At 42.3% G+C, this 15,042-nt stretch overlaps 1 protein-coding gene across 2 annotated transcripts in view; it reads left to right on the top strand.

Annotated features, from left to right (window-relative positions):
- HOMER2 (homer scaffold protein 2) overlaps window positions 1–14,682 on the top strand; it is a 55,268-nt gene extending 40,586 nt beyond the window's left edge. Inside the window, exons 4-9 of one of the 2 annotated variants that reach the window (XM_035554745.2) lie at window positions 2,889–2,981; window positions 4,399–4,538; window positions 6,093–6,249; window positions 8,787–8,897; window positions 11,951–12,031; window positions 13,378–14,682. In XM_035554745.2, coding sequence (XP_035410638.2) covers window positions 2,889–2,981; window positions 4,399–4,538; window positions 6,093–6,249; window positions 8,787–8,897; window positions 11,951–12,031; window positions 13,378–13,566 — 771 coding nt within the window. In that variant the 3' untranslated portion in view covers window positions 13,567–14,682. The remainder of the gene's footprint in view (window positions 1–2,888; window positions 2,982–4,398; window positions 4,539–6,092; window positions 6,250–8,786; window positions 8,898–11,950; window positions 12,032–13,377) is intronic. The other variant, XM_050712973.1, reaches the window with a different exon arrangement.
- Window positions 14,683–15,042: the final 360 nt, after the last annotated feature.

Genomic DNA, 15,042 nt, shown 5'->3' with positions numbered 1-15,042 from the left:
GCAATGCACAGTAGCATCTTTGAGTCCCCACTAAATTTCCCTGGCCAAGACTCATAATCACACAGCGCTCTTGTGCTGCCATGTCCTTGGACTGAAGGGCTTTGCAAGTGTTGGGAGCTGCAAATCCATTCTGCAGCTTGGCCTCAGCTTTCTAGGGCAAGGGGAGATGCATCAGTAGCCATGATGGGCCACTGACGTGGTGTTTGGCTGGTGTTTCTCCTACTCTGGTCTGTCTTCTGCTAATTCTGGGGAGCTGTGTCTGCCCAAGGACAGGGTGGAGGAAAGGGAAAGTGAAGGGAGCAGAGAAGGAGAAGAAGTGTGATGATTTCTGTAGTTGGTTTGGGATATTTACATGTGCTGTTGCCTCTTGAGACCACATTTACCAAGTTTTCATTTACAAAATAGAAGGCTATTTCACTTTTTAAACTAGGATTTCCCATTTTAAAAGCACTCTCTGTTGTTGCAACGGTTTGATAGCTCAAAGCCAACTGACACATGAATTTTTTCATACCGATTACTTGCCAGTTATTTGCGTTTGGGGCAGAGCAAGCCAGTTACTGGAGAGATGGCATCTTTCTGATTTCTGCCAGTGATCAGATACTGTGGTCCTGCCATCCCCCTCACAGACGGCCTCAGGATCGTGGTGGTTTCCGGAACATCTGCTCTGTCAGTGTAGCAATTAGTGTTGGTAACGCTGCACAAGTTTGGGCTGTCACCATCGTCTTTCTGCGCTCAGCAGAATAATCAAACGAAGGCCTTTAATTTCATAGCAAGCCAAGTGATCCTCTGTAGCTTTCAAAAATAGACTGTGAGTAAAATCTAGCAGTTATTAATTAGCCAGGAATAAAAAAGGAGCAGCAGCAGAACTCTTTATGGACTGCTTCCAAATATATGGGGTAAACAAAAAACAGAGACGTCTTTCACTGCATATTCTGCTACAGAAGTCTTTACGTTATGACAATGATAAGAATTAAGGGTAATATTTTGTCTCTTAAAGCCAAAGATCTGTCTCTTGAGTTGGTGAAAAACCCACCTACTGGTGCTTGTTTCTAAAAGCAGATGTGTTAAATACATGTGTTGGTAAACTGGAGACATGACTGAAATCTATTGTGCAAAGAAAACTTCATCAGTTTTATATTGAAGATTGGCTTTCTTTAGCCATATACAATTTTTATTATGGAACTGTGTAAAACTGTCCTTGTCTTCGTGGCTCACATTATGTTTCACAGCAGTCTCCCGTGTGCCTTATGAAGATAGTTACAAAATAAAATTTTTTGATAGATCACTTCCAATTCTTTTTGTTTGTTTTTCATAGTTCATACAGTCCATGAAGAACCTTCATAATTTTTTCATACTTGCCCATAAAGATTTATTGTAAAGGAGAGACTCAAAACAGCTCTTTACTATTTGCAAGAAACCCAAGTGTAGAACTTACTGTTGGCACCGTATTTTAGAAATAATCAGTACACTATAGCCGTTTTGTCACAGTAGGAGATATTTTATGTAAAGTTGGAATTAAATCATGGAAAGACAAAATGTAAAGTAGATGTTCCTAATGATCTTTATGGAGCTACAGACGTAGTCAAGTCATTTGTGTGTGTAGGGACTACACATGCCATCAGATAGCAACTAAATACTTTGCATATGCAATTCCAGCTGTTGTATAGAAGACAGCTGGATTCAAGAGCTCCATCTTCACTTATAAACATCATTACAGACTGTACTCCACAATTCTTCATAAGTGACACCTGAAATTTCACTTGGCTTTGAGGATGTGCTTGTTCGTGTGATTTAAGAATGCAATGCATGTGTTTGTTGGAAATTTCCACTCTCTGTGTGCTGCACAAAATACAGGTACCTCCACATGTATGTATGATTTCTCTTAGATCAGTTGGAGAAGATTGATTTTATCAGTATTTATAGTCCCAGTATTTTACTGGGAGAGAGCACACTAAATACCAGCTGTAAATCTAAAAGTTAGAAAATGAGAATAGTAAGTGGATGATTCTTCCCATTCCTTGACTATGTAATGTGATTTTTGTCAGGCTTTTATTTACGATCTTGTTATAAGTGTCCCGAATTATCCGAGGATATAATGTCAGTCTGAGTGAGTCATTTGCATTCTTTAATTTAATTGACTTGCTCTTAGGAACAGAAGACTGATAATAATTCTTTTATCCAAATATGATTCTATGATCTTATATACTAAACTTGAAACTATGGAATCATATGTCCTTTCAACTATCAACACTGAGTGAGACAAAGAAGGGGGAAGAAATAAACACCACATCATACCAAGGGGCACCAATAGCTCCTTTTTCTCTGTGGGATTTTACTATGGCCACCCAGAGCTGCAGAGATGTCCCTCTTTTAGAAACAACACTGCTGTTCCTTTTGGAAGTACCTCCATGCCAAAGAATTAAAATGCCTTTTCTTGCCAAAAATTTTAAATTATCAAAATCAATTGTTTACTTCTGGAGATCTATGAACTGTATCAAGATAGTAATCTGAACAGTTTAATAGATGGTAAATCATTTTTTAAACCATAGATGGTAAATCATGTCTCCCACATGCCTGGTGACAGGACAAGGGGGAATGGGCTAAAGTTGTGCCAGGGGAGGTTTAGGTTGGATATTAGGAAAAAATTCTTTACCAAAAGGGTTGTTAGGCACTGGAATGGGCTGCCCAGGGTGAGTCACCATCCCTGGAGGTCTTTAAAAGACGTTTAGATGTTGAGCTTAGTGATATGGTTTAGTGAAGGACTTGTTAGTGTTAGGTCAGAGGTTGGACTGGGTGACCTTGGAGGTCTCTTCCAACCTAGACGATTCTGTGATTCTGTGATTCTGTGATTCTGTGATTTTAATAAGTATCTTTTATGCTTTTTCCAGTTTGCAGAAAAATTCCAAGAAGTGAAAGAGGCTGCCAAACTAGCAAGAGACAGATCTCAAGAGAAAATTGAGACCTCAAGCAATCATTCCCAGGTTTGTAATTTATCTTTAATACCTGTATGGATACAGGATAAATAATTTAAAGCTAAATTTTCTAATGGACTGTACCAGCCTCTGGCAGCAAGCTGAGAGTATATCAAATGAAGATTGCCAAAGGTAATTGTCAGCTGCTGGACATTAACATTGTCAGAGGAATATTTTTCATCCATCCATGCTCTTTGCCTTCATTTAAATGTAATTTTTTTCAGCAGTTCTTGAAGTGTTATAACTTCTTTAATAACAGGAGAAGCTGTACATCCTTCGATTTGTACTGATACATGTAGTTTGGGTCACTAGAAAGCTCATCAGCATAGTTCTGCAACAGACAATAAATAAGATTTATTGAGGTATTCCTTTTTGTCACGTCTAATCTACTTTCGTAGGAGTTCAGTTTGCCAGTGCGGAGGCTTGTTCATGGCCATTGTGTGTTTCATTGCCTAGATGTGATTAATTGAAAGCTGTGGTGCAGAAACAGGCCATGCTTTAGTGAGTAGCTGGAAGAAGCTTGTTTTGCAATCTGTGTAATATACTTTTTTAGGCAGCATACCTCAATAAAGCCAAGTGCCTCTGTGTCCAGTGAGAGCTGGGTTTCTTACAAACTGAGGAAATTGGGTGTTGTCCCAGTCTCTCTGTAATCAATTTACTGTAATTTCATGAGCACTGCATTAGCCAAGAATGAGCCCTGGTTCAGTGGGAGCACTTGACCTGTGCTGGTATTTGGAGGAAGGTTAGATTAATTTTGTTCAGGAAATTCAGCTGTATGTTTAGAAAAAATATGTTGAATATTTACTCCTGCAACCAGCCTCCTTGGTGGGGTCCCCAAGTACAGCTCTAAGAGGCTGACTTTGGATACTGGTGTTTTTTAAAGACTTTGGTCATGGCCTTTATGGTTCTCTGCTGGTTCTGCATTCGTGGTCAGCACCAAGCAGTATGTGAAAGTCAAATATTTGGAGTAGCAGTATCTTGTATATTTTTGTTTGGTCTTTGTGTGCTTTAAGGGGTACCATATTGTTTCATTATCTTAAAAAACACAAACAAACAAAAACCCTTTAGAAACCACAAGACATTTCAGTTAAAACATACAAGATTTTGTATTATTATTATTATTATTGAACATTTGAATCTTCTGTTTTGTGCATCATTATCATTCTCTCATCCTGTTTAAAGAGAACAGTTTTGCAATTCTTATGGAGGACATTATCTGTCCTGCTCACGCATACCTACTTGCACTGACACATTGACTTGAAGGACCCTTTTTTAGCTGACACAAAGGAAAGCCCACCATCCTCCTGTTGCATGTAGCCATTGCATGCAAGTTGTGCTGCCTTTGGGCTGAGGCAACCCAGGCTGTTTTGCAGGCGATGTGGGAGGCAGAAAGAAGCCCCCTGTTAATCTGGGTGTTGTGCTACAGGAATCTGGACGTGAAACACCATCTTCCACCCGAGCATCTAGTGTGAATGGGACAGATGATGAAAAGGCATCACATGGCGGTCCTGCTGAGACACATCTCAAGTCTGAGAATGATAAACTAAAAATTGCTCTAGCCCAAAGGTGAGGTTCCTTTAATACCTTAATTGCATCGAAATAGCATGCTGTAATTATCTGATGGCTAATGGTATTAACAGAAATTATTCAAATGTAATTGCATTAATTTAAAATGATGCAGCAGAATGAATGAATGAGCAGATTTTAGCAAGTACCTCCTGGTGTCTGATTGGGAGATATTTACTTTTTTCCTGCTCTGGTTCATGATGAGATTAGATCTCTTCCACTCTGGTGATGCCAACTCATAGTCCACCTTTGTTTGCAGAGTTTTAGAGCTACAGAAATGACACCTAGGAGCAATTACTAGTGGTAACATGGAAAACCAGTCTGCTCTTCCTCTTTGAGTTTGCTATGTCTACTTCAATGCAAGTAGATCGGGATATTTAAAATTGTTAAAGGGAAAGAGCTCCACCATAAAAAGTTGAAGTGAAAAATATAGTTTCACTGGGCTGCTTAGAAGTCTTAGGGGGATGTTCCTGAACCTGCAGACAATGCCTCTTGAAGTCACATATTTTGCTATTTACTTTGATAAATTATTGGAAATACTGAGAAGCGTAATTTGCTACCACAGTGAAAGCACAGGAGGCAGAATATGCAAAGTTGTAACATTAAAATATTGCAATGCTCTTCTGGGATCTTATTGCCTTGCCTGCCTCTTGTGTGTGAATGGAAAGAAAATACATCAGGATCGAGCTACTCTTATAAAGCCTTTTAAAAACTAAGGCAGCAGTGACATGAGCAGTGTTACAGAGTGACCAGCTCTAAGGCTGCACATATTACACTTAAAGTACGTCATCTCTTTACGGACATTTCAACAACCAAACCTGTTTGAAATCGTAAGGCTTGCTCATTCTTCCTGCTGAAGACACCTCCACAGGCATGCAGCAGCTGGTGTGGGAGGACTTTCAGAGCCTCCATTCACTCCTGGATCTCTGGCTCTGCACGGCAGCTTGAAGCTTTTGGGGAATGAGTAGTTTCATTCTCCAGCATTGCGTAACGCTTTTCTATTTAAGGCTGAGCATAAACAGTTATAAGCAGTTATATGTGGTGTCCACCCCTTGACGTGGCGCATGCTGAAGGATCCCAGCACTGCCTGACAAGGGGTAGCGATGCCCTGCTGCGAGCTCCCACACACCCAGGCCTCAAGTGCGGCTGGAGTGCGGCGAGGCACATGCGGCTGAAGCACCACAAGGCACAGCTCTCACCTCCACATGGCAGCAGGGAATGTGCTCAAAGCCAGGGTAAAACCCCTGCTTGCAGACAGCAGAGATCCCAGGTGATGGCTTAGCTCAACAGCCTGACTTGGCTGCAGGACTGCTGTTCCAGAAGCACAGGTCTCTGTTGCTGGGGTTGGTGGACCCATCTGTATTGCTAGGAGTCAAATCAAGGCTTATGTTCTCCTTAGGTGGGTAATCACTAGAGGCAGTTACATATATCTGAGGATGCTTGATGTTATGTCAGCATACGTGTGCCGCCAGTGGGTGAGTTTGTAGACAGGCAGAGAGTAATAACACACAGGATTAATGCTCAGTGCACCTAATGGCATCCTGTTCTTCCCAGTTCCTCCAATGTAAAGAAGTGGGAGACGGAGCTGCAGACACTGAGGGAGAGCAACGCCAGGCTGACCACGGCGCTGCAAGAGTCGGCCGCCAGCATAGAGCACTGGAAGAAGCAGTTCTCAGCCTGCAAGGAGGAGAACGACCAGCTCAGGAGCAAGGTACCCCCGTGCTGGCTGCAGCGAAGGGGTGCCAGGGCACCCTCATGCTCTGTTCTTTGTCAGCGCCAGCAAGCCAAGGTGCAGAGGTTTTGTTTGATGGGAGTAGCCAAAATAGTGCCAACACTGAGATGCAGCCATCAGGTTCAAATTTGTGGTTTTTTAGACATGGATACAAATGTCTGTTCTGGAGAGAAGGTGTCTGTAGTGAGAGCCTTAAATGAAATTGGGAAAGTTGTCTCCAGGGCACTTTGAACACTGTTATGTGCTCCCCTTGTCTCACCTGGGGCAGAGCACGCACATCTCTTTGGGTTAGTTACTCCTTTCATTACTCTTTCTCTAGCATTTCTGCTGCTTTGTCTCTTCATGTGTGTTGGGGGACAGATGCTGTCTTTGAAAGGAAAGCTGTCCAGAGGAGCTAAGGCAGCAGGCAGGGGAGTTCAAGGGGCTGGGATCAGCAGGAGGACACGTGCTGCTGCGTCACATGGAGCTCCCAGCCTCTTGGCTTGAGCAACTCGGTGTCAGCTGGGTTGCTGGCCAGGGTGATAAAGGTGGTAAAAGCATGATTACAGCTGCATACGTCTTTCAAAGCTCACTTCAGCGCTGCCAGAGGGTGAGTGAGCAGAAGGAATGGTCATGGCGTGGTTACCCACATGAGGCCAAGCTGAGAACCACGCAGCAATAAAGCCAGGCCTGGCAGTGGGCAGCAGGGACAGGAGCTGCTGCAGCAGGGTGCAGCCAGGGCTGGGCTGAGAGCCTGGTGCTTCAGTGCTAACGCTGAGCACATGTTGTCCAGAAACGTGCAAGAGGGCATCAGCAAAAGCCTACTCCCCTCCATTATAGAGCACATTTCTCAGTAGTGTAATGATAGGAGTGAGCATCAGCTGAAACAGAGAACAGCTGAGAAGTTTAAGTTCAGATTTCTAAAGCTGCAGTTTAGAGTATTCCCTGGCACTGCTCCTCAATAACACCGTGCTGTCTGCCAGGAGCCGGTGACAGCCCCACATAGTGATGGCACCAGCCTGAGCACGGGGGAGCTTGGTTTCCAGGAGCATCACTTGCAGGGATCACTTCACTCTATCCATCTCTGACTTCTTCAAAAAAGCTGCATCCTTTCCCTGTCTGCTTATGTGGATCTCCGGGATGTGGTGTAGAGATCAGGTTGTATCAGTCTGCTGAGGATTTTTGTTTGCTTAGTGTTTGCTTTCAAGGAAGGAATTTCATATCTTTTTGTATGTCAGTGGGCTGCAAATAGTATTTCAGCAGTGACCTGGGCTGTCTGTCAGCACTGAAATTCCCCACAAAGCAACCTTCTCCCCAGGCAGATATTCTCTGCCTATTTGCGTGTATTTTAGGTGTGCATAGTGGTAATTCAGAGATCAAATCGGAGCTATGTTAGCTGATGTTACACAAACAATATTAATAGTGAGATGATTTGGGTTCCTCCATCCAGCTTCTTTTTGGGTAGGGGAGAAGTGAAAGCCTGGAACAGCATGTTGTAAGAAAATAGCCTAAGTTGCAGTGTAGCTTTTTACTTTTCTGTATGGTTGCAGAGAGTTGTCCTCACCAACATTACCCAAGGAAATATGCCACTTCCCAGTAGCTGTAGCCGAGATATGAAGAGATTATCAAAGCACCACCTTGCTACAGCTGCAAAGTCACCACGCCAGAGACTAGCCAGACCGTGCAGCAGCACTGTTTGTACAACACACTGTCTCTCTGCATGCAGAGAGGTTTTTCTCAGCCTTTCCCCATGCAGGTTCCTCCTCACCAGGCACTCACAGGGCCCCATCACAGTGCCCTGGGAAGCTCCTTCCCCTTCATTAACTGGGTCAGCATTTTTTGCATATTGCTCTACCTTCAAATGAGTGAAGTTATAATCCCAAAGCAGCGTGAAGCTGAGAATTAAAATACACACTTTAATGAGCTGGTCCATCAGCCTGTGGGAAGTGCAGCTCCCAGGAGCGATGTCTGGAGAGGGGGAAAAGGAGGCACGGGAGGAGTAAAGCTGGTCCTTGGGCGAGGGAGCAGCAGGGCAAACACTGCTCCCAGCTTCTGCCAGCAAGGGTTGGATGCCCTGTCCCTCTTACTGCAGCCAGAATGACAAGCAACCCCTGAGGAGGCCAAACTGGGAGTGCAGGAGAGTTTTCTTCTCCTTTCTGTGTTGAGAAGGCCCACCGTTACCATCCTGTGCTGGTTTCACAGAAATGAAGTGCAGATTTTATCCCCAGCCCCTCTTAGATTAGCAGCTCAGTGTTTTGCACATCCTTGAGTAATTATATGAGATACTGTGCGTGAGAGAGTAAACACAGCCCCAGGGCTCCCGCGTGGATGTGTACATGGACTCTTTCTAAGGCAAGAAGCGATGATTTTGTTGCAGTAATCAAGTGCTATGATCTAGGAAACAGATCCATGACAGCTAAATCCACTGTCCACGCTTCCCTGTGCTCGGTGGAGCAATGCTTGTTCACATCAGCCGTGATCTGCCCCAGACTTTCAGAAAACTGACTATTTCACCTGTTGTCTGACTTTTCTTAAAGATTGAAGAACTGGAGGAGCAGTGCAATGAAATAAATAAAGAGAAGGAGAGAAATGCACAGCTAAGCAGACGTCTCCAGGAGCTGGAAACAGAGCTTCAAGACAAAGAGCTCGTAAGTGCCATGATTACAGAACGGACATATGTTTTATAGTTTGAATTGGTCTGTCTCCTTCTCACTGTGGATGTAGATTTATGAACTGACTCACCTACAGCCAGAAAAAGTCCAAAGTCTGGGGTGTTGCCTGTTTCTAGATTTTCCGGGCAGAACTCTTCAGCAATAGTTTTCCTCAGGTCTTTGTTTCGTGATGCGTTATTGCTGTGACAGCACACTATTTTGGTGGTTTCGGTATGCAGTGCTTTACTCCTAATAGAAGAGCTGGAGTGGTGAAACGAGTTGCCCCAAGCCAGACAGATGTCCGCTGAGAACAGTTTCAGTTGCCGGTGCCTGTGTACTGTGTTCCCTCAGACATCAGGAGCAGGGGGACCTGTCATTAAAAAGACATCATTTACAAAGCTATTTGGCATTTGCGTAACGGATCCTCTTTTTTTTTTTTCTTTTTTTTTTCCCCCAAATGGCTCCTATGCTTCAGCTTTGCCATTTTACAGTCTCCCTCTGATCTCAAGACTAATGCCGGGAGTGAGAAATTCAGATTCATTTTGAGTACCTCAGTTTGTCAATTTTGACGTACAGGGTGGTCATTTTTCTAAGGAGAATGATGTTGATGGCTTGGAGCCCCTGAACCGTGGGGAAAATAATGGGATCCTTGTCTTTTCCTTTATTACAGTGACCAAACGCTCTGTACTGGCTGAAGAGAAAAAGCTGTCAGCAGGTGCAGTAAAGTTTGCCATGTGCCATTACAGCATCTCAGCTGGTGCTCTTAAAAGCAATACTGTTAAGGGGCTTTAAGATGGCACAAGGAAATAGTTTAGGGAGATGGATTTTGATGCACTGTTATAAATATAATATGGTTTTCAGCACCATATTTCAAAGGAAAATGTCATGCTTTCTTCCCAGCCTTCCTGTGGTAATAGCATGTATAATAACCCTTATTTGCTAGCATTTTCCTCAAGATTCACACTTATGTGGTACCAAATGAACCAGAAAATCAATTGACTTGTGAATATTACAGCCTATCATCCATTTACACTGGCAATATATTAACTTGTTTTCCAACTGCATACTTACATTAGCAGGTTCTTGATTAGTTCTAAACCACCCATAAGTGACCTTTTCATGGTTTGCAATTCAAACCAGCGTGAAGTCCGCTCACGGATGTTGCCGTGTGGGAAGAACTGCTGATATTCTTCTTCATGTAGGAAATGAGGAGAGAGAAATGTAAAGACATGAGAGCCAGGACAAAACTATCTATTGAAATATTTGTATAGACATATATATTATATACCATATACCATATGCCATATACCATATATATAGTGTATATATATGCAAATGCATACTATATATAGTAAGTATACAGTATGATAGTGTATATATTATAATATATTTATATTTTAACGTGAGCTTCCAGGTATTATGTGTATATATACATATATAAATATATATATGCACATGGGAACTTATATCTCAATATAAAAAGTAAATTACACTTTCCTTCCCCATATCAGTGGCTGGGATATTGCCTGGCTATAATTACTCTTACATCAGTTAAACAAATTATTCAGTGCAGTTTACAAAAAGAATCTATTGTATTAAGTGATGTGTCTTTTTATGTGAATGTAAACTAATGCTGGAAAATTGGGAGGAAAAAATAAAAACATTTAGATTTGGAAGTAGAGAGTTTCTCAAAAAGAAACTAATTTATTCATGTAATGATGCTTTGGGCAAAACATAGAATCATAGAATGGCTTGGGTTGGAAGGGACCTTAAAGCTCATCAAGTTCCAACCCCCCCCCCACAATAGGCAGGGATGCCACCCACTAGATCACATTGGCCAAGGCCCCGTCCAGCCTGGCCTTGAACGCCTCCAGGGATGGGGCATCCCCAGCTTCTCTGCGCAACCTGATCCAATGCTTCATTGCCCTTACAGTGAAGAATTTCTTCCTAACGTCTAATCTAAATCTATCCTCTTTTAGTTTAAGACTATTCTCCCTTGTCCTATCGTTACCTACCCAAGTAAATAGTCCTTCTCTATCCTTTTTATAAGACCCCTCTAAGTATTGGAAAGCGTTACTGTCTGGCTCTGCGGAAGAGCATGAATTGTGTATTGTTACACTCGTATCATGCTGTAAGTTCACCTGTTGGGAAAGAAATTACGTTTCATAGCCAAGAAGTCTGCCTTCCAGAAGGGAATAGTTTTGCTGTGCTGTGTCAACACACACGTATTTGCTCTTGAGACCATGACCCATGTGGGCAGAGTTTCTGCAGGAGGATCTTGCACTTTCTTCAAGGCACAGAGTTTCTCTTGAGCCTGCAAACGTGCTTTTCACTCTGACAATCCTTCTGCAAAATGCACAGGCTTTCTTAGAGTCTTTCCCTACTACCCACTTTGGTGGTGTTCATTTGTGGTGTTAATGTAGTCAGCACTCTTAATTTCCACCAGAGACACGGTCTCCTCTCAAGTCACATTGCTCTTTTCATGAACTCCTTTCAGCTAGTCCTAGCCATTTTGATTGCAGTGACAGAACAGAACACAAATTTGGGGAGGTGTTGCTCAGTGCTATGCGACAGAGAAGAGCACATCACAGCTGTGCTCTGTAATGATGCCTCTCTACATGCAGTTCATAATTTCGCTGGCCTTTTTTGCTGCCACATATCATTGAAAATTCATGTCTAATTTGCTCTTTGCTACCATCTATAAATTGCTTGTAGCATTACAGCACTTCAGATTTCCCTCCTATTGAATGTATCTTTCGCATGGATATGTGTTTTAGGTTAAGATTTCATTAATATAATTAATGGCATTCATGCTAGATATTGAATTACATTGTCTGTTGTAGAAGAACAAACTCAAAAATATAACAAAAAATGTATTATAGCAGAAAATCAGCATGTGTTTTTGAATGCAGACATGCTATTTTGATTATTTTACATCCAAATACTGTGCTGAGTACAATAAAATATGCAAAGTCCTTTCATATTCTCAAATTTTCATTATGTTTTAAATTGAAACTTGCATTAATTATTTTTCTTTCATGTTTTCAAAGGAACTGGAAGAGCTCCGAAAGCAGGGTGAAATTATACCACAGCTAATGTCAGAATGTGAATCTGTATCTCAACAATTACAGGTACAGTTTAGCAATGAAATTAATTATCGAATAGTTGATTCATCTATTTTCTTTCTTATAACTACATGCTTTTCTCTGCTCAGGCTTCAAGGTTTGAAGGCAAAGAGTTCCATTTTGCAAAACCAAAAAATGCTAATTCCTTGCAAAATTCACTGTGCCCTTTCCAGCACAGGAGTAAATAAATAACTCTGTTTCTTTCCCTTGCTGTTTGCACAGATTGGTTCACCCAGGTTCATGTTGCATCCATCTCCTGCCGATTCCAGGCTATTCCCCATCCTATGTTTCCACTACTTCATGCTGGTGGAGCTGCCAGCAGCTGCCTGTGCTGAGCAGCACACCAAGACCTGTGGCTAATCGCTACGGTGACACCAGGGGAGACTTTTAGGAAAGAAGCAGATGAGCATAGCTGCATACCACCAGGGACAAAGTTCCCAGGATGCCGCATTTGCCTTCTGCATGTGTCTGCCTCATCTCAGCACTGCTGGCTGCAGCGGGGCTGGAGGTGGTCACACCCAGCGGGGCTCATGGCTTGCCACGGCCAACACTTGTTAGAGTCAGGGCTTGCTTAAAGTGCAATAAATTAATACATGGAAGGAGGGCAGATATAAGCAGGCTCATGAACAAAATCACATCCAATCAATCATGCCACCACTCTAATAATCTAAGTGATGTAAAGTCAGTCAGAAGGCTACTGAGGGGTGGCAGGTGCTGCAGATGGTTTGATTCAGCGTGGTGAAGTATGATGCCTCTGACTTTTGGGGAGAGTAGGCATGTGCCTACACTCATGAAATGGAGAACAGGCAGGACAGCTCAGGAGCAGGAGCAAAATGCAGCAAGGGAAGTGTTACTGGGCTGCCCCATAGCATGCCTGAGCTCTTGCACAGAGGCGATGCAGAACTTTAAAAAAGTACCACTAAATCCCAAAGTACTGAATAAAGCAATATTATTCCTCGGGCAGTGTTTTCTAAAGCTTGTCTTTGAAGGTTAAACCGCCATAGATAATTCTGTATGTAATTGCTGGCACAGTGTCTAATTCTGCAAGTGTAGCAATGACAGAAATATATGCACACTGTGTGATTTAAATCCAGCTGAATTTTAAGATATCAACCAAATGACAAAATCTGATGCAAAGCATCTTTTCCACTTAATGTGTCCTTTCCTGCATGGGCTTTTTTTCCCTTTAATCTGACTAGCACTTGTCAGTTGCTTCAGAGGTGCTTGTGTTAATCAGTTTGCAGAAGTTGAAGCAAACTTTTCTGATCTGGTGCCATTTGTTGCTTTACTCTGTTAAATGCTGTTCACCGTTCTTCTCCATGATTCATCTTACTGTCTTTTTTGTCTTTAAGGATGCTGAGAATAAGAACAAAGATCTTGAAGAGAAAGTCAGAACACTAAGGACAGAAGTTGAAGAGAGCAAACATAGGCAGACCAACCTTAAAACTGAATTAAAGAATTTTTTAGATGTACTAGACGGGAAAATAGATGAATTACACGATTTCCGACAAGGACTGTCTAAACTTGGGGTTGACAACTAGATGGCAATAGATTTTTGTAATCTAGCGTCTGGATGTTTGATGTTTTGTTGATCTCAAACGTGTGTTTTACAAAATATAACTAGAATGTTCCACCTGTTTGCATTATTTTTGTACATAGAGGCTGAAAATTTGCTGTGGGTTATTTTGGGTTTTTGTTTTTTGTTTGTTTGTTTGTTTGTTTTCCAAACCAATCATGCTGCTCACTGAATTCTGTTGAGATTAGAAACTTTCTATATTGCTGCTCCGGCTTTGTGGGGTTGGGAACAGGTAGAGGGTTCTGTCTCAGGAATCTGGAACTAGATCTACCTTAAAATGAATATGCAGTTAGTTGTTGCAGGGAAATTTATATCTTTCTTAAGGGCTGTTGCAACCATAGAAACAGAAAACAAGTCTTTTTCTTGTCCGGACTATCAGCGCTCCTAGCAACATACACTTTTATTCCTTGGTGGAGCAAAGAGAAGATTAGATGGAGCTCCTGCAGTTTGTAAATCAACCTGGTAAAATGCGCCTGTGATGAGCTGCAGTCAAGTGAATCACTTCACACGCATGCCAGTATCTTTAGGGACCATGTCAATCAGGCCTGATTCGCAGAAAAAATCCGGAGGATTTCATGTAACCTTCAGTTCAGGTAGCATGTGCTTGCCTGGGTCCACGCAAAGTTAACAGTGTAGAAATGAATTCCAGCTCTTACTTCAAGCCAAGCATCTTAACTGGTAGGAGAGAACAGCTTCCCTTTCTTAGCAAGATCATCTCTCTTTGGCCCTCAGTTTTGAACCTGTATAGTTCAGCCACTATGTGTATCTGAAGAATGCACACCTGTGTCTTGGGACCAGATATTTATTTTGGAAGGAGTCGTACTGCTGCTTTGTATGCAGGGCACATGCACCTCTGTGCACATTGATCACTGCTGTTCAGCTTCCACAGTGGCAGATCAGGAGACATTGATGTGACAAGCGTCATAAAGTTAGTAGGAAGGGTGTTACTCAGAAACAGCTTCCTGCTCAGGAGACTTGCAGGTAATGACTGCATGAAACCCAAAGTCTTTCTTTCCTATGATTTCTGCATTCCCCCCCTCAGGGGACAGGGGGTGGGTGTTAGTCACAAAGTTAGACTGTCAAAAAAAAAAAAAAAACAAAGGCAGAAAGGGTTGTAGTCTCTCACTGATTATTCAGCAGCTCTAAATACATTTTGAGTAATGCAAGGTCGTACATCAGGTTCCAGCAAGAAGGACCGTCTCTGCATCACCAACTGATGTACAGAGGACCAGGGAGGAGAATTCAGCCTAAGTTTTGCTTTTATCCCTAAGACTGCTGTCAGTTTCTTTCTTTTCTTTCTCTGTATCCTGGTCTGAGATTCTGTTTACACAGCATCTGAATTCATTCAGGACAGAACTTCTGTTTAGGGGATATTATTTATTTATATCAGGTGAAAGCTTGGTTAAGCATCTGGTTAGTGCATTCCAGCAGTGACTCATAT

This window comes from Cygnus atratus, chromosome 11, assembly GCF_013377495.2.
Source record: "Cygnus atratus isolate AKBS03 ecotype Queensland, Australia chromosome 11, CAtr_DNAZoo_HiC_assembly, whole genome shotgun sequence".
Classification (NCBI taxonomy): domain Eukaryota; kingdom Metazoa; phylum Chordata; class Aves; order Anseriformes; family Anatidae; genus Cygnus; species Cygnus atratus.
Note: the sequence above shows the minus strand (reverse complement) of the source record. Positions and strands in the feature narration are given on the sequence as shown.